The following is a 26,849-nucleotide window of genomic DNA, read 5'->3' on the forward strand; positions in this document are numbered from 1 at the left end:
CTACGGTTAAGTCACCATGTACCTTGGTTTCAGATCTCATTGACGTTTGCCTGCGTGGATCATCTTCTTGCGTGATAAAAATACTGTGTCTTTTATATACATGCAAATGTATAACCTTGTATTTGATAAGCATCGTTACTACCTGATTATGCATGTCTAAAACACTCCCGCAAAGGAAATCATCGGTCTTGTTCCACGCTTCATGTCAGGAACACTGAGAGCCTGGAGTAAGATGGTGACACTGGAGCCTTTTAGTCTTTTGGCTACTGAGCAATCCTACGAGAGGGACTGATTTTGGTGGTTTGGTGTTTCTGTGTTACGTCGGCCACATTATAACATTTGAAGTGGAAGAAGAGTTGAGAACATGAGTCTCAAAGTGAATCTCCAGTGTCCCTCCTTATGCTGAATGTCTACCTTGAGCTAAGAACAGTTGTCTCCGTTCTGTGGCTTGTCCTGTGAGATGTTACGAGGAGAGGACAGTGGAATCCCGTGGGACTAGTTGGCCAAGCATCCAGTTTCTGCTGGCCAACTCCTTTCGTGGGAGCCAGTCACACCGCTGAAGAGCAGAAGGAGGAGAAATGGCAGGCCTGGGAAGGAACCTGGACCCCAGGCTCCTTCCCAGTCCAGCGCCCTTCCCTTGAATGGCCTTGCCTACTCCTCTTCTCTCATAGGCCCAGAATGGAGATCATGCACGCTGAGGTGCCTGCCTCCTGGAAGGGCTCTTAGCTGTCTTGGGACTGTCTCTTGGGCCATTGTCAGGTAGACACCTTATCTGTACAGATGCTGTGCAGATACGGAGTTCGTAGAACTACATGATACATACTTCTGGATAAAAAGCCTGAAGGGCATGAATGGGAGTCATTGCCTGTTGCTCCACTCCTGCCAGTAGGCCTCCTCAAGAGACAGGGAGATGAGTCCGTACTTGCTCTACCAGCCCCTCCTCTCCTCTCTCTCCTGAACCTGCTACTCTGGCTACCACCTCCCCCGGCCCCCTGCCAGCTGCTTCTTACTTCAGCTCCCAGAGAGCTCCCTGCCAGATTTGGTGGTTTCTCCATCCACATCTTCTTTGGTCTGTGATCAGCACTTAGCACAGGTCCTCTCTCCCTCCTGCGTGATACACCTTCTTCTGGGCCCACCCTCTCTTGGTTCTCCTTCTTCACCTACCACTAGGCCTCCCGGCCAGTCCCTTCCTGTCCTGATTTTAGAACACTGTTCCAGGACTCCATCCTCCCATCTCTCTCTTCCTCACTTCCCTAGATGATCTTTCTAGTCCTAAGGATTGAAATATGAGCTTCCCCCTGCCCATTATGTATCCTGTTTTGTATTTGACCCTGTTGTACTTCTCCGCTGAATATACCCCAAAGAAACTCATTAGAGAGTTTCTTTGTCTGTGCCTCTAGCAGCTTCCCCTACATCAACTAGTGGCCTCTTCATTTTTCCAGTTGTTTTGGATAGAGATTTTCCTTCATTGCTCTGTATGTTCTGCTTCTCTCCTTCTGCTTCCTAAATCTCTGGGCTTCTCTCCTGTGTTTCTTGTTGACCCACAGGCCTAGGTTCTGTCTGGTCTTTCTTTCTGCTCCCCGCTGTTCCATCTGCCCCTTTCTCTGTTCCCTTTTGAGCTCCAGTGTTTACGGTCTTGCTGTTATGTTCTGCGTTCAGCCCCATGTGATGGCTCTGCATTTTCCTTTGATGGACTCTCTATTGGCTTGGCTAGAGGGACCATGAATTTGCTCTGCAGAAGGCCCAATTATTAGCCTGGGAAGGGCAGCCTTCATGAAGGGACACTTAAAATACTTCATTTTCTCAGGGAATGGAAGAGATTAACCATTCCATCCTCTCTGGTGCATTCCATAAATGGCACCCACAATAGAGTTCCAAGGTCTTTACCACTGACCATCAGTCATGCTCCTGAATCTCCATGGTTCGGGAAACCTCACAATTTTCACCAGCCCCAGAGGGTTAGACTGTTCCACAATGGACTATTCCAGATCTGAGTGAGATCTCTACATTACAGTAGATTTGTCAATTGATGTCTAGAGTTTAAGTTTTCCCCTGGAGTTGGGTAGACCCCTTCATCTATGGCTTTAAAAGTCCTTGATATTGAAGGTGGAAAATCTCTGGATATTTTGAACCTTCTGCCTTGTCAGCAATGGGGCCACTGCCCAGGCTGTAGTAATTGATTCAATTTGCAGAAGAATCCCAGTGAACACAGCTGCTGTTTATTGAGAACTGTATCTGTTATCTTGACGTTTTTCAAGAAATATTGTCACAGGCAGTTCATTCAAAATGTAAGTAAAGGTTGAAATGACTTTATAGTGGTTGCTTGGCGTGGCTATATGTAAATGCTGCCCACGGATTCCAGAACATCTGTTTAAAAATATCCTCTGTCTCCAGTTGACCCAGTCACCTGTTGTTAGGAAGCCGGCAACCAATCAAGCATGTGAAGAAGTGACGCCCCAGGGGCACCCACAGCCTGGGCCTGGTCAGCCTGTGGCCCTCTCTGTTTCTTGGCTGCCTCATTGCTTCTTAGCATTTGCATTCTTGAGTGGGAAGGGGGCATCAAGGCAGCTGGGGTTCAGCTTCACTACCTGTAGGCTCTCTAAGAGAACAAGGGATGAAAACTTGAAATTCCTGTGGATTGATGTTATTGATGCAATGCTGGGATTCTAATGGCTCCTAACTCTGAAACCTGTTGTTGTGTTTGCCAGGATGACAGCCAGCTGGGCCTGTGTCAGGTGCAGAGAAGAATCCTCTCTCCTGTGCCTGAGCAAGGGGCATTTGATGGAGGCTGGCTTGGGGTTGAGGGTTAAGGTTCTGACTACGGAAGAGAGCAGGTCATCAAAATAAGCCTTAAGCTTCCAACTCAAAGGAAATGGACCAAATTTTTGGATTTAGGTTTTAAAAAGAAGTCATTTATGAAATAAAACCTAGCCAAATCTGTATACTTTCTAAAGCTGGGCATTGGGTTCCCACTGATAACGCTTGGGGTTTTGGTCTTTTTTTTTTTTTTTTTTAATTTATTTTGGGGGGAGGTTGGTTCTTTTTTAAGTTATATAGGGCTGTTACCACTGTGGCTTCTTAACTTATGGGGAAATTGAAGTAGAGCGGCCAAAGGGACTTACATAGGATCCTGGTGTTGGGGTTTGGCCCAGATGCCAAGTCTTTTAGTATGTGGGGAGATGGAATTCTCCCCAAGGAATTCTTGCCCTGAGGAGCATTTGGAGGGCATTCATGCTTCTTGCTGTCCCTAGAAGCTGTGGGGGGAGAGCTGGGGCACTGAGGCTGCCAACAGAAGGATCTTCAGGAAGTAGCTGTGGTGCCCAAGGCTCTCTAACTCTCACGCTGACGATCCCCTGCTGGAAACCCAACATAGGGAGCACCATTGAGAAGGAGTCTTGGTGAACTTCCAGGAATCATTCCTCCTCAGAAGTTCTCCTTACCACTCTGTGGTAATATGGAGACTAGATGCTCTTGTTTTATTTTAAACTTTTCAAAATCTTTTAAATTGTGTTCTTATCCAAAGCATTCTCTTTAATTGCTATTTGATTGTTTCGATTGTTTGAAGCTGATTTACAGTCTAGCAGTTTTTTCTGCTAGACCGTTTTGAATATCACCATTTGTCTCTTTGTGTTTTCCAGACATTCTAAGTGAGAACCTACAAGTCATCTAGGAAAATGGTGGCCCTGTCCTTAAAGATTTGTGTCCGCCACTGCAATGTGGTGAAGACCATGCAGTTTGAACCGTCCACAGCTGTGTACGATGCATGTCGAGTCATTCGGGAACGGGTACCCGAGGCACAAACTGGGCAAGGTAGGCCATTGCTCAGTCACTGGCTTCTTGAAATATGATTATATGTTCTTTGCTTAGCCCTTAAAGAAACAGACGCTCTGAGTGGTACCCAAGCCCACTAGTGTGTATGTTTCAAATGAAAAGTCTTCCTAGCCTGGATGTAGGTATTTACGTCCCAAGTGAGCCTTGTGCCGACAATGGCCATGGCTGCCACTGAGTCATCATTGTCATAACCTTTCCATACATCAGAATTGCCCTCTACAGTTTACAAGTCACTTTTTGATATGTCATCTCATTTGCCCTATAAAATGCAAATGAAGCCACTCTGACAGTTCCTGCATTTGAAAACTCTGAGCCTTCTTTTCCATATACGCAGCCCAAAGAAGGCTGGAACTGCCACCAGGATGAAGGGCAAGCCTTATATTTCAGTTACTTGGAAGGGGCTTCGTAAACTTGATCTCGAGCCCTAAAGGGGGTGGGGAGCATCCATGAATCTATGTTGTGTTTCCTGTTGGTTTAAACCATTGACCACTATTGATCTACCTGTTCATAGAACTTTTATTTTCCATTGCCCTTTCTCTTCTCTCTACATTTCTTTCCTTTATTTAGTGTTTGATCGGCACTTGGGAAATTGGGATTTCTCCCAAATGAAGAAGTCTTTGCTGTGAAAATGGGCTGCAACTTAACTTAAAAATGGGAAGCGTGAGGATCAAATATTCAAAGATAGAGATAGACATTGATCTTCTCAAAAAGATGTCACAAAACTGCAAAGCTTTTGGTCTAAAAGTATTATTGATATTATTTAAAACCCTGTTATTTCTTCATTACCCAAAAATAAAAGTAAAGTTATCCTACATCCCCAACCTTACTCCAAATTCGGGTTGTCCAATCATTTCTGGCATTTTCTTCTACTGTTTTTCTCCCAGATTTAAAAAAAAATTTTTTCTGGGTTGGACTGCTGTTTAACTCTGGTGAAGATTAAAACCTTTCTAGATTCTGAACTTGTTTTTCTAACAAACAATAGGAGCTCAGACCTTCATCTGGGTCTCTGGGGTTACCTTGGATCACATTCAGTAAGACAGAAGTCTTTATTGTAGTTATCTATTTGTAATCTTTAAAGATGTATTTAAGTAATCTCTGCATCCAGCATGGGGCTCGAGCTCATGACCCCGAGATCAAGAGTTGCATGCTCAACTGACTGAATCAGCTGGGCGCCCAAGATAGAAATCTTTAGACAGGAGCAGGAAGTGATACTGCTTTCTTCCTGCCACCATACCTTGTACTTCCTAATCAGATTAAGGGATTTCTATGGAGAACACAGAGTTTTATTTTCCAACTATATTCATAATTTATGGGGTGGGGGACAGAGGCTTCATCTCTCTGGGTCCCCCTGCTTACCTTTTGTAATGCTGTTTTGGGATGATGGAGGGGTTATTCTAAGTGTAAAGACTCCATTGGCCCCTGTTGGCCTAAGTGGCCTTGGGCTTAAGCGGTCACTTCCTTAGTTTCTTCACGGTCCCTCTTGTCCTTCTTCATGGCTTCTCTACCAGATTTTTATATAGTAAGTGATAGGGAAAAAAGCCCATTTCAGAAATTAGAAATTTGGACTGTTCTGTTCTCAGTGTTTCTCCAAAGTGTAGACACAGTTGCTGCCCACTGGTTTTAAAAATCGAGAACCTTTCCTGTGGGTGTTGATGTTACAGCTCTGGCCTCGTTCCTCCTCTTCTGCTTTAGCCCCTTGGCTTGTTCATGTTGTCAAAACGAAACCTGTCTGGTGCAGGCGAATGCTCCCATCCTGCCAAGTCGGCAGACTCAGGGATTGGAAGTCAGTGATGGCTTCAGTGGCCCTCTGTCTTTCACCCTCTCTTCTCTTTATCTCCCAGCTTCTGATTATGGGCTGTTTCTCTCTGATGAAGACCCCAGGAAAGGAATTTGGCTGGAAGCAGGCCGAACACTGGATTACTACATGTTGCGAAATGGGGTATGTTGTAGACATCGTTTTGTTGTTTTGTTCCTGTTTTTGTTTTGTTGCTTTGTCTGTGGGTCTTCTCTAGAAGCCAACATACTCTTTCCCCTCAGAGAAAAAGGGAGCTCCAACTCACTGTTTTGCTCCAAGGGAAACTTATTCCTAGTTTTGTTGTAGTTGACTTTGTAAGGGCTGCCCAGGTAGTAATAGGAAATACCGGCACTCCAAATTCTTGAAACTCCACAGAGTAATTAAAGGGGCTTGGGGTTAGCGTGCTCGGCTTTTTACACATACCATGGTTGTGCTTGGTAGCTAGGGAATAAGGCGTAGCGTCCTTCTGTAAGGATATAGGAAGTATCTTGGTGACTAATGATAAAAAGTAAGGGTGGATTGGAGGGAAAACAAAAAGATCCTAGAGGTAGTCAGAGATTGAATATTATTCAGTTTTGTGTTTGTAGAAGAAATTCCATATGAGATCAAAGCATGATAACAATCAGCGACAACAAAAAAAATGGCTTTGTTTGGAATTAGAGGTGTTGAGTAAAAAAGTGTTGTGTATTCTGCTCAGCTGAACTTCAAAGGTACTGGGCTTTAGTGTGTGGAGTGCACATATCCGATTGATCAGTAATCCTTCAGGAGAGAGTGAATTATGCAGTACCAATTAATTTTCCATTTATAATTCTATTGTTAAATGTAGTTTTAAAAAAAAAAATCTATTTACAAATAACCTCCAAACCTACTACCCCTGTTTGATCTTGCCATTGCTGCAAAAACCACTTTTGTGGCATCCCACCACTCTAAGGAATTAAGGGGGGTATTATTTATTCCTTCGTGACATCTATATTAAAAATTGCTTGCAACCGTAAGATAATTGGAGAAGCACACTACTGTCTTTTTCAGAGGTAAGTAGGATTTTCCCTCCGCTAGTTCTCCTCAAAACAAATCATCCACAGACCTTCAGGAAGGCATAAGGTACTTTAAGTTTACAGAGGTTAGTTTTCAAGAATTGTAAGCTATCAACAGTACTTGCTGGGGGGCAGTTTCACCATCAGATTTTAAGAAAGCTTGTTGGAAGCAATTATTTAGCACTGGGGTTTCTGTTGTAGTAGCCAAAATCTCATGAAAACTGAAGGAGGAAATCAACGTGCTGGGGCAAATGCATTTTTTTAAAGAAAAGTGTCCAGGTTGGTTACCTGAATGAACAAGTCATGTGAAAAGTTTGTGGGGTTTTTGCTCTAGGATATTTTGGAATATAAAAAGAAACAGAGACCTCAGAAAATCCGGATGCTGGATGGATCCGTGAAAACCGTCATGGTGGATGACTCCAAGACCGTTGGGGAACTCCTGGTTACTATTTGCAGCAGGATAGGTGAGCATTCCCGTGCCGAGGTTCCAGTTTTCGTTTTGTTCATTACGCACCTGTTCTTTTTTTCATCCCCATTTGGTGACCTGCCAATCCCGAATGTGTCCTAGCCACTGACTTCTGTCCAAACCTAAGACAGGGTGGCTATTCCCTGGATAGTGTAAACCCACTAACGGGCATTGTAAACACACGAAACTCTCACTGAGTCGAAATTGAGAGATTTTATTTCCCTTTCAAAAGCCAAAGGAATTTTTTTTTTTAAAGATTTTATTTACTTATTTACTTTAGAGAGAGAGCACGCATGCTCAGGTGCGTGAGAGCGAGCATGAGCAGGGGAGGAGCAGAGGGACAGAGTACGGCTCAAGCAGACCCCCCACTGAGTGTGGAGCCAGAGGCAGGGCTGGAGCTCAGGACCCTGAGATCATGACCTGAGCCAAAATGAAGAGTCACCACCCAGGCGCCCCCCCCAAAGGAATTTTTTAATTGAAAATATGTTTGGAATCCTATAATTCAGTTTCCTGAATGAGGCTGTCTAAGTACCAGTGACATCCACTATTTCCTTGAAGACTGATAGGGACAGGCTGTGCAATAGATTACTACACAGCTTTTCTTCTTGTATCTTCTGTTTATATCCTCTGAGAACAAGTCTGTCTCCTTTCTGCATGAAGCCCTTCAAATATTTAGTCTTCTGCCCATGCGAGGGAAGACCAGTTGCTTCAACCGCTTCTTGTTTGACCCTGTCTTGCCTTGTTCTGCATGATCTCTACTTTGTGCTTGTTTCTCGAAAATTAGGAGAATTGAATGTGACATTTTAAACATGGCTTAGTTTAGCTGAGAAACCTTGTTTTTGGCCAGAGTTACTGGGTGTGTGCTCTCTGCGTGGCCCTCTGACCCTCACCTTTGTAAAGCCTCTTTCCGTCCTGTGCTACCAGGGACCCGTGGAGTATCACTGTCCCCCCCACCCCCACCCCCCCCGCTGGAAGGAGTGACAGCAGCGTCATCACTGGTCATCATTACGTAATTTATATTTTTAGGAATAACGAATTATGAAGAGTATTCTTTAATCCAAGAAACGATTGAAGAAAAGAAGGAGGAAGGGACAGGGACGCTAAAAAAGGACAGGACACTATTGCGAGACGAGAGGAAGATGGAGAAGCTGAAGGCCAAGCTCCATACGGATGATGACCGTGAGTGTCAGAAGGGAGCGTGGGTGGGGTGCCGGTGTGGCCGGATCTCACTCCCCTCCCTTCACCTACATGAACCCCGGGCAGGAGTTTTCAGTTGGCTGTTGGTCTATGGCGCTAAAAGACTTTAAGACAAAAAAACAAACCATAGTCCTATTTCATACTGAAAAAAAGTAATCTCTTAATGTCAATAGACAAATAATGTTCACATTTCTTCTAAAAAGCTAATAATCATTTAAACTAGGGTCCAAATAAGGTTGGACGATATGACGCTTAACTGTTTTTGTCTCAAACTTCCCCTCCATCTCTCCCCCCGCCACCCCCCTCGGAATTTCTGGGAAGAAGAAACAGATTGTTATTTATATGGAGTTTTCTATAGTCTGGATTTTGTTGATTGTGGTGGTCCTGTAGCACTGTCTCTTTTAATTCCTGAGATCTGGAAACTTGCTCAGATTCATGTGTATGTGTCTATTCTTTAAGTAAAGACTCCTCCTTATGAGGTCTTGTGTACTTCTGTCAGAAAGTTGTGTTTGGTTGTCTCTTTTTTTGATGTTAGCAGCCATCGATGATCATTGCCTCGATCCATTGTTTCCCTAGAGGTTATAAAATGCCAATTATAGGAAAGTCCCCTTCTGTGACCACACAACTAATATTCGGAAGAGCCCTTATCTACACCCCATGTGTCCCCAAAGTATGCCATGTGCATTCAGTTGCCCAACGTCCCCCACCCCTTCAAGGATCTTACTTCATCCCTGGTTATAAAGACCTTCCCAGACTCTTTCTTTCATTGTTCTTGCTGCTGCATTGGAAAGATGTCATCATTGTCATTAGATTTATTGATCTTCGGTGAGGCTTTCATTTCCTCTGACCCTTTCTTCATTTTTTTTTTCCTCTCTGCCTCATTTGATTTCCAGTTACATACTTCTTTCCAAGTGAGACAATGGTAGACAAATCTCAAGGATTTTTATAATGTGCATGATACTCTCCCAGGTACCATGGGAGATGAGATCACCCCCACACACTCTCTGTGCTGAAGTTACTTAGAACCCAGTGAGGCTTGTAATACTTACTTACACACAGTGTGTGTGCTAAGCCCAGGGAGGAGTGTGGGAACGTAGAGCTATGGAAAGGGTAGAGGGGCGCTGCATTCCCATGCTCCCAGGTAACAGGTGAGTGTTTCCTGAGTGAGATCCAGGCTGGGCCACAGGCAGGGCTCTACCATCCCTGATCCCTTAGTGTCCTGTCCTACTGCCCTCCCCAACCAATTACTTTTATGTTCCTTCTCTTTTCAGCTTACAGGTGAAGGTAACTCATTGTGCTGAGTTGATAAATTATTTCACTTAATGCAACTGAACTTAAAGGAAACTTAAAGGAAAATGCTAACTTGGTTGTCTTGACATAAAGCATTGATTTTTATTACTCCCCTCACCATGTTATAAATTGATTGTGGGGCTCTAACAAACTTCAGGAATGGCTGGGAATTTTCTCTCAGTTGTTTTTTGGTGGGTCCCATGGTACACGATGGTATATATGAAATAATTTTGCAAAGTCAAAAAGCATAGTTCTGATATAAGTAACTAACTGAATACCAGCATTCCAGAAATCCGTTTCTCTTTTGATAAATCCCTTCAAACAAGAGGAAGAATGAATACAGTTCTTTCATCTGTCTTGTTGTGTTGCAGTAAATTGGCTGGATCACAGCCGAACATTCAGAGAACAAGGAGTAGATGAACACGAAACATTGCTACTTAGACGGAAGTTCTTCTACTCCGATCAGAATGTGGACTCGAGAGACCCCGTGCAGCTGAACTTGCTTTATGTTCAGGTACAGCATTTAATGCTCACGGAGGGTGGTGAGAAGTCAGGAAGCTCTGGGCATTGGCTTGCCGTGAGTTGGAGCTCAGCTCAGGCTTGCATGGTGTTTTCGATGCACAGTTTCCAGGGGGCACTGTTGAGGGGCTCCTCACATGTTTGGTTGTGGTGCAGATAGACAATCGGCAAAGAAAGGAGGGCCTTTCTTTGGCTTCCCAGATTGGGACCTGGTGGCCGGTACTATCTCTTTGCCTGACACAGAGGCAATTAATGGGCTCACCACAACACTAAACCTCTCTTAGCTGATGTCCTAGGATGCAAGTGAATATTGGTCAGAAAATCCATATTTCTCATTTCCTGAAAGAGTCTCTTCATAACCCTTTATGTCTTCACCATTAACCTGTTGAAACTCAGACAAGTCATTTAACTTTCCAGAGTTTATAGTTTCCCAATATGTAAGAAGTAGGCATCATACCTGATGGGCCCCAGTCTTTTTCTTTTTTCAGCTCAAGAAAATCCTGATCTATCATCTTTGATCCTTTCCTTCCCTCCCTTCCTTTCCTCTCCTATTTACCTACGTATCTGCTCTTAGAAATAATGCAGGGGTCAGCCAAATGCCGCCCTGACATCGCCTTTGTTTGTAAATAAAGTTTTATTGGAACACAGCTCATTCGTATGCATGAATGAAAAGGTTTGTTGAGTAAACCCTTTCCATATCATGTAACTGTTTACTTATTGTCTGTGACTTTTCTCATGTTTTGGTGGCAGAGTTCAGTTGTGACAGAGACCACATGACCCACAAAGTCTAATGTGTTTACTGTCTGGCCTTTGATGGTAAAAGTTTGCTAACCCCTGAGCTGGTGGTTATAAGAATGGCATGGAAGGAAGGGAGGTAGCCAGGCACTAAGAAAATGCTTGTTGGGTTAAGGCTTAGAGCCAAGGCTTAGAGTATCTGCTGGAGAGTAGTCTGGGGGTCATTGAACTAGATAAAGAAAAGAAGGATAGATAGCAACAGCAGTGGTAGATGGGCAACTGGGAGAAGGACTTCAGACACAATGAGTTCCTGATTCTAACACTGTACATTTTGCCCATTTCCCTTAAATGGCTGTAGTATTGAGTTACTGTCTGTTCGTCTCTCTTCCCCTGCCAGCACCTTACATTGCATTGGCCTTTATCTTGGGATGGGGATTGGGTTGATTTTACCTCTAGGAAATTTTTCTGTTAGCTTTAATGATTTAGGGACATAAAAAGTTTTGGGGAGTCCTAAGGATTTCCCTTTGCCTCTTATTTTTTTAGGATCACTTCTACCTTCCTAGATGTTGAAGCTTTAGTTTTAATACTCTGGGTCCTGCTGACTTTTTCTGTCTATAGGCAGTTTGGGGAAAGGACTTGTTTTCCTTCTGCCTTCATCCCACTGTGCAACAAGTTGCCTGCAGTGTCCTGAGTGCGTCCCCTTTGGCTGGCACTCTCCCATTGCCCCGCAGAGAGAGTGTGTGCTCAGACGCAGGATGTATCCCTTCGTGGTTCCCCCAAGCTCCTGATGCTTTTTGCTTCCTCTTGTGTTTCAGGCTCGGGATGATATCCTGAATGGCTCCCACCCTGTCTCCTTTGAGAAAGCTTGCGAGTTTGGAGGATTTCAAGCCCAGATACAATTTGGACCTCATGTGGAACATAAACACAAACCTGGATTCTTAGAGTAAGTAACCCTTTGGGTTGTTGCCTCTTTTCCACTCTCCTGTTCTTTTCGTGATTTTTGAGTCGGCTACATAAAATACATATCCTAGTTGCAATCACTTGTGAGGTTGTTAGCTTTGCCTCAGTGGAGTATATGATCAGATTTATGGACCTTGAAGAAAGCAAAGCGGCCTGGAAATTCAATGTTGGAATGGCTGCGACAGTTACTGCTCCAGGTTCTGACAGAAGGTGATTCCATGGAGACCACAGAATTTATAGCACTCTGCCAAGACCTTGTCTGGTCTGTCTTGGGATATCTCTGGAGTTGAAGAGCTCAGGACCTCCATCTTCTGAAATCTCTTCCCATTAGAATGTTCCTTCTTCATATTAGGCCAGATTTTATCATATTAATTTCTTTTCAAGACTCTCCTATATTAGAACAACAGAGCATAAAAGAGCTTCACGTTCCTTATTACAATCTTAGGAATTCTTCATTGCTCTGAAAGGGTGGGGTACGCATTAAGTCCTTCGCTCTTTCCTACATCTGGTCTCTGGTTCTCTTGCAGAAAATGATGGGGTGTTTTGGGGGAGGGCTTAGTTCTTGGAGATTTAAGAGAAAGCAACCCTACAGATACATCATGGCTTCACAGAACATGGGCGTTAGGGTTGGATTTTCTAGAAATATGCACCAGGACAGGCCCAGCCACACACAGGCCACTTTTGTTTGGGGTGATCTTGTCCCCTGTTTTGATCAGCTCTTCCAAGAGTTTTGTGTCTTTCTTCCCCTGGTAACATTGCTTTACCTGTTTCCCCCAACTTTTCTCTCTTCTGCTTCCTCTTAGGGCAGATGAAACATTTACCTGATCCCCCTCCACCCCACCCCACCTTAAACCCCAGCAGACACGCAGTGTCTTGCCATGATCGGTATCCTGCTGTGACCTAGAGTGTAACTTGTAGAAGAAACTTTGGTAGTGGGACTGAGCTGAATGCCAGCTGGGAGCTGACATCACTTTTCTCTAGGATATGCCAACATGAGATGTGTTGAGTAGGGCACTGACTGCTTGTGTCCAAGTAAATTGAGGGAAGAGGATATCATAAGTGCTTTACAGGGCCCTTGACCCCACTTTGGCTTTGGTGGAAAGTAATCGGGACTAGCATAGGCCCTAGAGTAAGAAAAAAACCTTACCTGGAAAAAACCCTTTCCTGGTAGCAGAGGTACTTGGCCAACATGGTGATGGTTCTAAACTGAGTTGTTACCCAAAAACCCTCTAGCCTTGGGTTTAATGAATCCGAAGGAGGCTTTCCAAAACTGATACTTTGGCCTGCAGGATACTGTGCAGTGACCTTGTGTCTGAGAACAGCTCTACACATGTTCTGTCACTGACTTTCTTCTGCATTCTCCATGTAAGTCCTATCCTCGGGCCCATCTCTTCCCAATCAGTCTGGCTTCCTTCCTGCTGGAACTGTGGGAACTTTATCTTTCTCTGTCCTGTGACATCCCAGACGGCTGACTTGTGTGGGGATTCCAGACGGTATCAGAGCACTGGTATTGCTCTTACAGAATCTGCTGCAGTTTGAGGGCCTAAGGTGATGCTACATACCTACGCCGCATTACAGATGCCCCTTGTCTTAATCCGTGGTAGCCAGCCAGGGTTACACAATCGTACTCAGTCAGTTTCCTTTTTTCTGAGATTATAGTAGGAAGCTCATGGCTCTAGTGGTATATATATCCTTATTCAGATTGCAAATTAAAAGAAGCTTATTATGCCTCGTGGCAATTATTTTTCCTTATGAACTTGATTTACTTTTTAATTAGACTAAATCTAGTCTAGGTAATGGGGCATTTTCATTTTCTGTAGATGTTTAATTGTATACCTTATTGTGTCTATTGTATAGGTAAAACTTCCTGAGGATATTCAAATCCTCTTAATTAAAACAAAACGACGGGGTCACATTTCCCTGACTGCATGTTGGAAATTCAGTCTGTTCAGGGGATAGTATGTCAGAGCTGTCCCTGGTGACTGGCTGGGCTGTGTTTGTCTGCCCTTGTTGTACCCCCCCACCCCGACCTCGCTTTCGTATGTACTCTCTGCTGGAACGAATTCAGAGTTGAAAGAAAAAAAGAAGTAGGGAGGTTAGACTCGTCACAGAACCAGGCCAAAACATCATACATGTAGCTTCTGGAGGTGCATATGCGAGTACTTTCTTTGACGTTTTTTGAAAATTTGTACAGCCCTTGTGCTATAAGTCTGCCTACTGTGGACATTTCTGTGAGGTCTTCCACACCCTTCTACAGACCCTTTAATGGTTTCTGGACTCATTGCCACCTGGGTGAAAGGATTTATCTCGAACAGTGAAAATTAGAGACCAGGGAAGATTTCCATAGTTTTCAGAGATTTGAGGATTCTTAACTCTCCGCTGTCTGCTCTGTGTATGGAGAAAACAGGTGTGAGAGAGACAGAAATAGAGCACAGAACCAGGGAGAGTTGGAAGCCAGAAAATAGCCAGTTCTCCCAAATCTAGTCCAATGTGCTTTATCTACATGGTGCTTTCCTTCAGGTCCTCTGCAAAAGAGTCCCAGAAAGGAGATATTTCATCAGAGCACGAAAAACACACAGCATAGTCCAATAATCAAAGATATACTTGATACTCTTCTATGTTGAAAAAATGCTTGCAGAAAGAATGCCACCTGAGGTTCTTAAACTCTGTGGAGATGTCATATGTATGTTCTATTGTGCCAGGTACAGGGAAGATACAAGAGTATACACTGATTCCTTGCTGGTTTTGAGACTATAGTCTATTTGGCAAATCCACATGAAATTGTTATTAGGCAGAGGTGAAACTTGACTCCGATTTTAATAAGGTCTAACCTTTAACTATGGTTTGAATGCAGTGTAGTCTAATTAGGGTTCCCAAAGTTGCAGTGCAGGCTCTGGAGACTGCTCTGAATTATTTTAAGGAAGGTGGCAAAGGTTTGATGCAAGAAGCAACATTGATCAAAGAATTCAGCAAAATAGAAGGTACATGTGAAGAATGATTACCTCAAAACAGCAGCAACAATGAAATGCTTATAATAGGGACTAACTGCAGGTCCCTTAAAAACATGGTGGGAAACTTAAAAAAGTGATCAAAGTCTTCTATGGATCTTATCGTTATCAAAGAAGATTAGATGCACTGATCAACTTTAGACCTTAAATCAAGTGTACACGATAAAACTGAGGTCCACTTCAGGCAATGGGTATAAAGTGTTCACTGTAGAATTCTTTCAGTCTTTTGTGTGTTTGAGATTTTTCATTGTCAAATATGGGGGAAGGATTGGCACCTTAAAAATAGAAATAGATCGTGTAACTTCCAAACCGGTGCTGGGGAGAATTTGTAGAGAGGATATTAAAACAATGTGATGTATACAATAGGAGTTGAGCAGGGGGGATTGTGGAAACAAAGCCAGAAGATGTATGGTGCATAGAATGTACAAATAAGAGAAAGACTTCTGAATATTAGGCATCATAGCAAATAAAAGTAAATCCAAGTTTTTTTTTTAACGTTTTATTTGAGAGAGAGGGAAAGAGTGTGCATGGACCATGAGTGGAGCAGAGAGAGAGGGAGAAGTAGGCTCCCCGCTGAGCAGGGAACCTGATAAGGGACTTGGTCCCAGGACCCTGGGATCATGACCTGAGCCGAAGGCAGAGGCTTAACAAACTGAGCCACCCAACAGCCCCTAAATCCAACTGTTAATAAAGGTTCTCATATTGTCCAGCTCTATACTATTTCTAAAAGACATCCTTACATTTTAAGGACAGAGAAAATTTTAAAGTAAAGGCATATAGAAATGATGTCGCAGGAAACTAGTTAAAACTGGAGAAGCTGTATTTAATGTCACACAAAATAGGCTGTAAGACAAAGAAAACCTAAGTAGAAACAGAGAAGATCATCATAAAGATAGAATGACTAATTTGCCGGGATGATAAATTAGGAACCTGTGTGCATCTGATATTACTTCAAAATATTTAAAGGAAAGAGACAGTGTAAGGAGAATTTCAAATAGGCAGTTTTAGTGGAATAGTTTTAACATACTTTCCTCAGTGATAAGTAGTACAAGATGAAAATAAAATATTTTAGTCAATAGAAAGTAATGAAATAGAAATCATACACTCAACACAACCCAAAGCTGATGCTTTGGAAAAATTAGTATGTAAATCTCTGGTAAGTTTGATCGAGAAAAAAGCAGAAGTAGAAAAAGGCAAAAAATAAACATTAGAGGTAATGAAGACGGGGCACAACTTCAGATAAAGCGATTGAAATGAAAGCTTGAAGCCAAAAAATTTGAAAATAGTCACGAAATGGGTGATAAGAAAATCTGAGTAGATCTCTAATCTTGAAAGAAATTGCCTTATCAATTTAAAATAAACCCCACAAAACAACAAATGAAAATAGGCCCCACTTATTTTAGAGAACAGAAAGAAAGAAAATTAGAAAAACCTCCTCACCTTAATTTGGAACTAGCAGAATCAAATACCAAAACTGAATATAGACCATGGAAAACATTTAACTGAATAGAGATGCCCTCCCCCAAAGTTAATAAAACATTAACAGTCCAACAAGATGGGTGTTTAGATGTAACTGCGGGTTACAGCTGGTTTCTTCTAAGGATGTGACATTTATGGAACAATTTATGGGTTGCCTTGTGGGCATATCCCTTGTGGGGATGGAGCAATATAAAAATGGACACATTTCTGCCCTCATGGAACCTCCATTCTAGTGCAGAGAGGCAGATAATAAGTAAAATACAACATAAGGAAAGAAAAAAGATGAATAATTGCAAGATTAGAAAACCGGAAGTATCACTATTTGCAGGTGATAGGATTATAGGCATATAGAATCCACTCAATGTACAGAGAATCTTCTCAAAGCTAGTAAGAGTAAAGTCTCTGGAAAAAAGATAAATATAGAACTGCTTATCGCCACCTAGGTCTGAACAATAGTATTCAGACTCACCTACAGGACTGGAAAATAAAAAATATATATTTTTTAAAATATAAAATAGAAATAGAAATAAAAAAATAAAATAGAAATATAAAATAGAAAATTTTTGAAATATAAAATAGGCAATATTTTCTATTATAAAAGTTGTATATTTTGTTATATATTATAAACAGTATAATATAAATATATAATGTATTAAAATATATTATAAAAATACTTTATATTATAAAATATAAAATACTTATGGCAAATAGTATTCTCATACATAATCAACAAAAAGAAATATAAGTTTAGAAAGGAGAGAGCTTTTGCAACAAAAAGTATTATTTACCAATGAATAGAGGTATCTAAAAAACTCTGGGATCTAACCAATAAAATGTTGAAAGTTCATAGAAGAGCATAAATGAAGATCTGGATAAATGGAGTGGTTCGTTACGTTAATATATACAAAGGTTGAAGGTCACAAAAGCGATTCAGATTTGTCTATAAATTCAGCTCAATTCTAATCAAAATCCCACATACCAAGTAATGAGAAAAGCTAATCTTAAAAAGTGTATGTACCTCTTGACCCCTTAACTGATTTTGCTTACCCCCCAACCCATCCCCTCTCTGGTAACCAGCAGTTCGTTTCCTGCCTCTATGCGTCTGGTTGTTTTTTGTGTGTATTTGTTTTTTAGATTCCACATATAAGTGAAATCATATGGTATTTGTCTTTCTCTAACTTAGTTATAATACCTTAGATCCATCCATGTTGCAAATAGCAAGAGTTCATTCTGTTTTTATGGCTGAATAATATTCCATCGTATACCTATACATCTCATCTGCTTGAACCGTTCATCCGTCGATGGGCACTTGGGTTGCTTTTGTATCTTGGCTATGGTAAATACTGCAGTGAACTTAGAGGTACATATATCTCTTTGAATTGATATTCCTGTTTTATTCCATTAAATACCCAGAAGAGGAATTATTGAATTGGAATAGGTGAAGGAGATTAAAGATACACAAAATTTCATTTGCAAAGTAAATAGGTCATGGGAATGTAATGTATAGCATAGTGAATATAGTCAGTAATATTGTAATAACTTTGTATGGTGACAGACGGTCTTATCGTGTATATATATATATTATATATATGTGTATACATACATATATATAATATATATACATATATATAATATAAAAATACCAAATCACCATGATGTATATCTGAAGGTAAATGGATATTACATGCTAATTATACTTCAGTAAATAAAAACTTAATATGTGTATTTCTATAAAACTGTTATAAAATTAGTATGTACTAGTCAGGACTCAAGAATGACCAAGGCTAACTGAAGGACTCACACAAATACCCAGTTTTTTATAAAGCTATAGTAAATAAAATACTGTATTACTAATGCTGGGTGATAAGAGTTCTAAAGGTTGATAAACCTCTACTAAAATGAAAATAATAGGCAAAATAGATTACCAAATTAAGAGTGAAACTCCAGAGTGTGGAAGAAGAAATTTGCATGTTTGCAACACATACTACAAAGAACAAACTAATATCCAGAAATTATTAAAAAGAAAGAAAAGGGGGTAGGGCATCTGAGTGCCTCAGTGAAGTGCCTGACTCTTGATTTCAACTCAGGTCATGATCTTAGGGTTGTGAGTTCCAGTTCTGCACTGGGCCTGGAGCTTGCTTAAGATTCTCCCTCTCTCCCTCTCCACATACCTGCCCAGGCCATGTGCATGTGTGGCAGTGCTAGCATGCTGCCCCTCAAAAAAAAAAAAAAAAAAAAAAAAAAAGAAGAAAATTATCACCCAGGATAGCAACAGACACTTTAGAAAAGAGGAAATTCAATGGACTTACAAAGATAGGGAAAAATATTCAGCCTCCGAAGTAAACCAAATGCAAAATCAATAAGGATACAGCATTTCATGTCTATTAGTTGGGTACAGACTTAAATGTCTGAAAACATCAAAGTACTTTACAGAGGAAACAAGACATTTCAGAAAATGAATCTGTTGAATCTAAAAATACAGAGAGAAACAGAATACATTTATAGGTACAAGAAGTAGGAGCATAATCAAATATGCATGGAAACTGCAAGAGAGTACAGTTAGGAAGAGGAAGAAATCTGTAAACTATTTCTTTAAAAACAGGTAACAATCATAAAGCAAATTGGAGAATATATTTCCAATGCTTCCACAATTAAATTTTTAAAAACAGTTGCACGGGGGCACCTGGGTGGCTCAGTTGGTTGGGCGACTGCCTTCAGCTCAGATCATGGTCCCAGAGTCCTAGGATCAAGTCCCGCTCGGGTTCCCAGTTCCATGGGGAGTCTGCTTCTCTCTCTGACCTTCTCCTCTCTCGTGCTCTCTCTCAGTCTCTCTCTCGAAAATAAATAAATAAAATCTTTACCAAAAAAAAAGAAAAAAGAACAGTGGCACAGAGTCAGTGTGAGGTGATAAAAGCTTGTTTCAGCGGGGCTGGATCTCTAACTTCTGCCAAAGGCAACGTTAACAGGCCTTGGGGCTCAGACCAGCACTTATGGCTCTGTCTGCCACAGGGGGAGATGACCCAGTGGTTGGGTGTAGGCAGGTGGGGAGCTGGCAGAGGACCCCTCTCAGCCTTGCTGACCGCGGTCCCTTGTCCTGTTGGCATGGGCCTTGGATGTATTCTACTGAGAGAACAAAGCAACCTGATCTTGAAATCTACGTTGAAGAATTCAGAGTGGACTTGGAAATTTTTCACCACAAACTCAACAAAATTCTCTTGTCAACAAGCAAAGCTTTTGCCACAGCAGGAGGCCTTGAGTCAGTTTTTCTCTTGGCGTTTAGTCAAACTCCTTTTCCTCCGTTGGAGTTCGTCTTCAGAATAATGTGGCCGTAGGTCGTATTTTCAGACGAATGGAGGTGGTATTTCAGCATGTGTTTTCATCAGCTCTGCCTTTCCTCCTGTTCTTTACCACTGCCGCCCACCAGTTTCCTCACTGTTCGCTTCTGTCCCGTGCACCTGACAGTCGAGGGCTCTCCCATTGGAGGAGACTTTGACTGTCCGGTGGCGCCTTCACTATCCCCGCCAACAGCAGCCTCCTCAAGCTGGTGCCTACATCCCTGACTGCTTTCAGCCTCCAGGCATGATGGAATTGATCTAGCCCCGAGCTGGCCCTGAGCCTCTGCCTGGGTTCTTGTCCTTAGACCAGAGGGCACTGGGATTGGTTCGGGAGCCCAGAACTGCTGTGTGGCTGAGGTCCGGTCCTCAAACCCTCTCCTCAGCTTCTTTCATGCCGTCTTCACTCTCCATTTCTTTCCACCCTACATGTTTCTCGGCTCGACAGAAGCTTCCTTCCTCCCACATAGTCACTGCAGTTAGCCCAGACTTCACCAGTAACACCCTCCGTCCCACAGACAGGTTCGTCTTTGAGTCTGGCTTCTAATTCAGGTGTGTCTGAACCCACCGCTTGGGTTTCCAGACCAGTGTGCTCGTGGTTCTCTTCAACATACATCAGAACCCTCTAGAGAGCTTGTTTACGTGGCAAGGCCTTCCCTCCAGAGCCTCTCATTCTTCTGGTCTGGGATGAAGCCTGAAGCTTGGCACTTCTGACACGTTCCCAGGTGGTACTGATGCTAATGGTCCTGGGACCACTTATGTGATAGCAAATTTGAGACGTTACTCTTGGTCACTTGGTGATTGACCGTGAAGACTAGACTCAGGAAATCTGGGTGTTCTGGTGTCCTGTGGGTGGCACAGCCCCTGCTCTACTTCTCCACACTCCCTCCCCTCCAAGCCTCCACCCTTGCTGGGTGAACACCTGGCTGCTTTGTGCATCATTTATGAGCGGTGACTCTCCTAGGAAGGAGTCCTCTCCCTTTCAGATGATCACACCAGCTCAGAGAAGTGGGGGCTGCCTGTGGACATGTCCCTGTGGCAACCCTGGGACAGATGAGAAACCGTTCACTTTTCCCAAAATCATGGCTGACTCTTGTATACTTTATGCTTATTTTTTTTTAAAGATGTTATTTATTTGTTTGACAGAGATCTCAAGTAGGTGGAGAGGCAGGCAGAGAGAGAGAGGAGAAAGCAGGCTCCCCACTGAGCAGAGAGCCTGATGTGGGGCTGGATCCCAGGACCCTGGGATCATGACCTGAGCAGAAGGCAGAGGCTTTAATCCACTGAGCCACCCAGGCGCCCCTACTTGTATACTTATTGCCAGACCACAGACCTCTAGGACTCCTCTTTTGGAGTTACTCAAACAAGCAGCTTTAATTTTTATATCAGAAAATGAGGTTTTGCGAACACCTAGGTTTGAATCTAGACTCTGCTCCCCCAAATGTGTTAAGTTCCCCTTCTTTCATTTAATGACCTCTGGGCATTTCTAAAAAATTGCCACTTTTATGGTAATTTTTTCCATTACATGGGTATTTTTCTTATCTTGTTCTTTGTCTCAAGATTCTGAAATACTGATCACAAATTATGTCTTTTGAGTAAAGGGTAGCTTGGAGGGACCAGAGTGTTGAGTAGCTAAGAGCATGGTCGCTGGAGACCACAGACAAGACTCAAGTTATTGATTGTGATTGTGGGCAATATAGTGTAACTGAACCTCACGTTCCATGTATAAAATTGGATATTTTCTTCCATGGGTTTTGTCAAAATTTAATTAACCTGCTTAAACATGCAAAGCACCTGAAACTGTTTGACTTTCAATAAAGAGCAGCTGTTGATAGCAGAAATCCTCTGCCATCATGGTTTAGACGGTGGATCACCCAAAAAGACATTTAAAGTACAGAATTGAAGGAGCACTTGGGTGGCTCAATCAGTTGAGCGGCTGACTCTTGATTTAGGCTCAGGTCAAGATCTCAGGGCCCCTGGATCAAGCCCCGCATTGGGCTCCCTGCTCAGTGGGGAGTTTGCTTCAGGTTTCTCTCACTCCCTCTGTCCTTCTGTCCCCCCAGCATGCGCACACATGCGCACACACTCTCTCCCTCAAAGCTTAAAAAAAAAAAATAAAATAGAATCTGTGATATCTATCTCTGTGAAACCCTACATTTAAACTTTAAATTTACACATTTACTTGCTAATCTTTTGATGAAAGACCAGTTTTTTCTTGGTGCGGATCCCCTGGTTGGGGTTCTATTTTGTTTTCCTTGTACGAACTATATCATCTAGGAGTGAATTTTTTAAATTGTTTTTATTACCATATCATGTATTATTTGCCCCAGGGGTACACGTCTGTGAATCATCGGGCTTACACGTTTCACAGCACTCACCATAGCACATACCCTCCCCTATGTCCAAACCCAACCACCCTCTCCCTAACCCCCAGGTCCCAGCAATCCCCAGTTTGTTTTGCAAGATTAAGAGTCTCTTATGATTTGTCTCCCTCCTGATCCCATCTTGTTTCCATTTTTCCTCCCTATCCCAAACCCCCTGCCTTGCCTCTCAAATTCCTCCTATCAGAGAGATCATATAATTGTCTTTCTCTGATTGACTTATGTCGCTCAGCATAATACCCTCCAGTTCCATCCACATCCTTGCAAATGGCAAGATTTCATTTCTTTTGATGGCTGCATAGTATTCCATTGTATGTATATACCACATAAAGACGATCCTGGAGCAATCTGAGGGTGAACTATTTTTAGATTTTCATGATTTTGTCTTTTCATTATTTTACGGTGGTCTCACATCTATTAACTTTTGGAAGTACATTTCTTAAGCATTCGGTAGCTTTTTTTTTTTTAAGCAGTTGATGGGCTCTGTTGGTTTATTACATTATCATGTGATGCTCGGCCAGCAGTGAGAGTATAGAACAAATAGAACTGACTTGGCCAGAGCAGAAGTGGGGCTCATGAGAGAAGAATCTGCTGGCTGCAAACTTCCAGCCTCCCATGGATCTTCGGGTATAAGAAGACCTTGGACTAGCCCACCTCTCAGTGAAGTGGGGGGTCTGTTATTACTGCACTCAGAAAAGGTGTTATTTAAAAGGCCAGTGGTAGGATTGGGAGGAGGAGCCTCCTGCCCTTTTAAAGTGGGAATACCGAAGGAGACAGTGGGAAGGACATGGCTTGGCCAGAGCTTGCTTAATTAAGGAAAAATTTCCAATCAGGTTTGACAGTCTGACCCATTTTCTCAAAGGAGGCTGAAAGATTTCACTTGTACGCATGTCCCAGATGCTTAGGAGCCTTCCAGGCTCAGGTTTGGTAATCAAAACAACAACTGGGCTGGAACTGCTGGCTTGCTGGCTGGCTGGCAGTGATGACAGGCTGCCTGCTCCTTCCAGCTTCATGCTGACACTGTGCACTTCGCTGATTTACTGGGGAAACATACAGGCCACACATGGGCACACACACACACACTTCGTATTTTGAAATACCTGATAACAAACTCCTGAATGCATTCCTGTGACCATCAAGGGTGATGCCTGTAGTGCAAGCTTCTGGAAGTTGTTTTCCGTACCTCCTGAAGAAGGGGAGGGTTAGTGGGCAGAGTTGGGATAGAGGGAGGCTTGTTGCTACACAGAACTTTGTTGCCATTAATGCCCAACATCTTCTGCCCCTGACTGGCCTCTGGACCCTGCCCTCTGGCATTCTTCTGGTAACAGTCATTATTGTGAGGGGTTTGGTCTGGGGTGTGTGTGTGTGTGTGTGTGTCACATTGATGCCTTCCAGGGACCAATCATATTTTTGTCCATGAAGTTGCTTATTGATAGTCATAACATGCCGTGGGCTACTGCTTAGATATTTCTTAGACCCTAGGCCTGCTGACTCTTAAGAAATCCAGATTGTTCAGCTACTAGATCCCTGAAATTCCAGAAAATGGGCTTACAACTTTTGTTGATGGAATAACCAGACTTGGTTATCAAGTGTTAATGTAGCCAGAATCTGGCCTCACCCTCCCTCCCCTCTACATTTTTGCTGGAGTATTTTAAAGCAAATTCCAGGGAGCTATTATCTCATCTGTAAGTATTTCAGTATGTTTTTCTGACAAATAAAAAGTTTTTTAAAAAAATTTCTGAAGCTGGGGGCACCTGGGTGGCTCGGTGGGTTAAACCTCTGCCTTTAGCTCAGATCATGGTCTCAGGGTCCTGGGATCGAGCCCCGCTTCGGGCTCTCTGCTTGGCAGGGAGCCTGCTTCCCCCTCTTTCTCTGCCTGCCTCTTTGCCTACTTGTGATCTCAGTCTGTCAAATAAATAAAAATCTTAAAAAAAAAAAAAAGGATTTCTGAACCTGTACAACTGCAAATCTATCCTACACCTAACAAAATTAACAATAATTCTGTAATATCATTTAATACCCAGTCTTTGTTAAATTTCCTCCCAGTGTCTCAAAAATACTGTTTTTACTTAATATCAGAATTTAAGCAAGGCCTACAAATTTTATTTGCTTCATAGAGTTTTAAGGAAAGTTTTATTGAGATACGGTGCACACACCATATAATTTACCCATTTACAGTGTACAGTTCAGTGTTTTTCCGTGTATTTGCAAGACTGAGCACCCCCACACAATCTAATTTCAGAGCACTTTTATCCCTCCTAATAAAAGCCTTGTGTCTCTTAGCAGCCATTCCTCAGTAACCCCACACCCATCCCTGGCCTCTGCAAGTGCTAATCCTAACTATCTCTATAGATTTGCTTCTTCTGAACATTTCCTATGGGATGGTCTCTTTCAATGGGCTTCTTTCGCTTAGCACAGGGTTTCTGTGTTGGCGTTTATATCCTACGTCATTCATTTTTATTGCTGAGTAATGTTCTGTTGTATGGATCAACTACATTTGACATCTCTGTTCATCAGTTGATGGGACATTTGAGTTGTCTCTATCTTTTAGCTGTTAGGAATACTACTATGAGGGCACCTGGGTGGCTCAGTCATTGAATGTCTGCCTTTGGCTGGGGTCGTGATCCCAGACCCAGAGTCCTGGAATCGAGCCCTGCATCCGGCTCCTTGCTCAAATGGGGAGCCTGCTTCTCCCTCTCCCACTCCCCCTGCTTGTGTTCCCTTTCTCACTATGTCTCTCACTATCAAATAAATCCTTAAAAAAAGGAAAGAAAGAAAGAAAGAAAGAAAGCATTAAAAAAAAGGAATACTACTATGACATTCATGTACAAATGTTTGGACATGTCTTCATTTTTCCTGGTTACCTACCTAGGAGTAGAACTGCTGTTTAATATTTTGAGGAAGTATCAGGTTGTTTCCAACAACAGCCGTCCCATTTTATATTCCCCTCAGCAATGCATGACGATTCCAATTTCTTCAGATCCTCACCAACACTTGTTCATCTTTTTTATTGTAGCCACCTAAGTGGGTGTATGGTGTTGTACTGTATTTTTTTTTTTAATTTCCCTGATGGCTACTGAAGTTAAGCATATTTTCATGTGCTTTTGGCCAATTGTGTATCTTCTTCAGAAAAAATGTTTTTATAGATCCCCTCCCCAATTTTTAATTGGGTTGTCTTTTAAATTTTAAGTTGTGAAATTGCTTATGTACTCAGGATACAAGTCCCTTACCAGATATTTAATTTGCAGTATTTTCTCCCATTCTGTGGGCTGCTTTTTCATTTTCTTGGTCGTGTCACTTGGCATTCCAAAGTTTTTATTTTGATGTAGTCCTACTTTTCTTTTCTTTTGCTGAATGTGCTTTCGGTATCATATCTTAAGTGTCACCCTGACTCAAGGTCATAAAGGTTTGTTTCTATATTCTAAAAGTTTAACAATTTTAGCTTAAATGTAGATCTCTGATCCCTTTTGAGTGAATTTTTGCATTCGGTATGAAGTAGAGGGTCCAACCTCATTGCTTTGCTCATGGATATCTGGTTGTCTGAGCACCATTTGTTGAAAAGACTATTCTTTTCCCATTGAAAACCCGTTACCTTTGCTGAAAATCTCCCGGTTGTAAAGGTTAATTTCGAGACTCTCAATTCTATTCCATTGACCTGTCTACTCTTATATCTGTTCTCCACTGTCTTTATTACTGTAGCTTTGTAGTAAATATGTTTTTTGAAACTCTATTAATCTCTTACCGTGTCCTCTTTTTCACCTCTACCAACAAGCCATTTATTTTGCGGGACCCGCGTGATTTTTATAGAATTGCCCTAGTTGGCATTGGGCTGATCATGTCCTGGTGGTGTCCCTTACTGTGTTCTTCCATCTCTCATTTCGGAAATAATATTTAGATCTCACATCTTAATTAAATTCAGGTTAAATTATATATTATTCTTTCTTGCCAAGAATACTTCCTGTTACATCAATTAGGAGGCGTGTGCTGTCTGGTTATCCCACTTTTTTTGTTTTAAGATTTTATTTATTTATTTGACAGACAGAGATCACAAGTAGGCAGAGAAGCAGGCAGAGAGAGAGGGGAGGACGCAGGCCCCCTGCTGAGCAGAGAGCCTGATGCAGGGCTCGATCCCAGGACCCTGAGACCATGACCTGGTCATCCCACTTTTATTAATAATAAAATTGATTAAGTGGATTTGAATCAGACCGAACTATCTCCTATAAAGTTCCCCATCAACTTGTCAGTTGTTGGTTTTAGCAGCCACTCTGGGGTGATTGGCGGAGGTATAAAATGATGATTTTGGGACTCCTTTTATTCCTTCTGTATTTGTTAGCTTTGTTACTTTCCGTTTATCAGTTTTTCAGTAGGAGTTGGTGCCCTAGCCACCTGTTAACATGACCAATTATTATTTTAAAGGAACTTTATGGAATTTTTATATGTCTGTGCTTTTACCCATTGTGGTCATCATTCTTTCTGACACTCTAATTGCCCCATCACATGAAGTTAACTATATGATCTGTAGAATTTACTTGGAAATAATCCAGTGCAGGGGATGGTATGAAGGAGTAGATGAGTCAGGAATGTCTGTGAATTACGATTGTTGGAACTGGATGGTGGATTCATGATATTGTTCGATCTTTTTCCTTTGTGGTTTTTAAAAATCATCTGTTATTGGCCAGTGGTTACCCTTTGATGTCAGTCTAGTGTCATTTTGATAGCTTCTTTGATCTCAGGCATAAGAAACCCCAACAACATTCAATACATTTCCTGCTTCAGAGTTAGAATCAGTCACTTCTCCAGGGATCCCTGATTCTTTTTAGTG

At 42.2% G+C, this 26,849-nt stretch overlaps 1 protein-coding gene across 7 annotated transcripts in view; it reads left to right on the forward strand.

The window, feature by feature from the left end:
- Nucleotides 1-26,849, forward strand: part of TLN2 (talin 2) — a 431,106-nt gene that overhangs the window by 218,470 nt on the left and 185,787 nt on the right. For all 7 annotated transcript variants that reach the window (XM_047736618.1, XM_047736620.1, XM_047736617.1 and 4 more), the window contains 6 exons: nt 3,639-3,810; nt 5,673-5,770; nt 6,995-7,124; nt 8,153-8,305; nt 9,985-10,127; nt 11,683-11,810. In XM_047736618.1, coding sequence (XP_047592574.1) covers nt 3,675-3,810; nt 5,673-5,770; nt 6,995-7,124; nt 8,153-8,305; nt 9,985-10,127; nt 11,683-11,810 — 788 coding nt within the window. In that variant the 5' untranslated portion in view covers nt 3,639-3,674. The remainder of the gene's footprint in view (nt 1-3,638; nt 3,811-5,672; nt 5,771-6,994; nt 7,125-8,152; nt 8,306-9,984; nt 10,128-11,682; nt 11,811-26,849) is intronic.

This window comes from Lutra lutra, chromosome 7 (assembly GCF_902655055.1).
Source record: "Lutra lutra chromosome 7, mLutLut1.2, whole genome shotgun sequence".
Classification (NCBI taxonomy): Eukaryota; Metazoa; Chordata; class Mammalia; order Carnivora; family Mustelidae; genus Lutra; species Lutra lutra.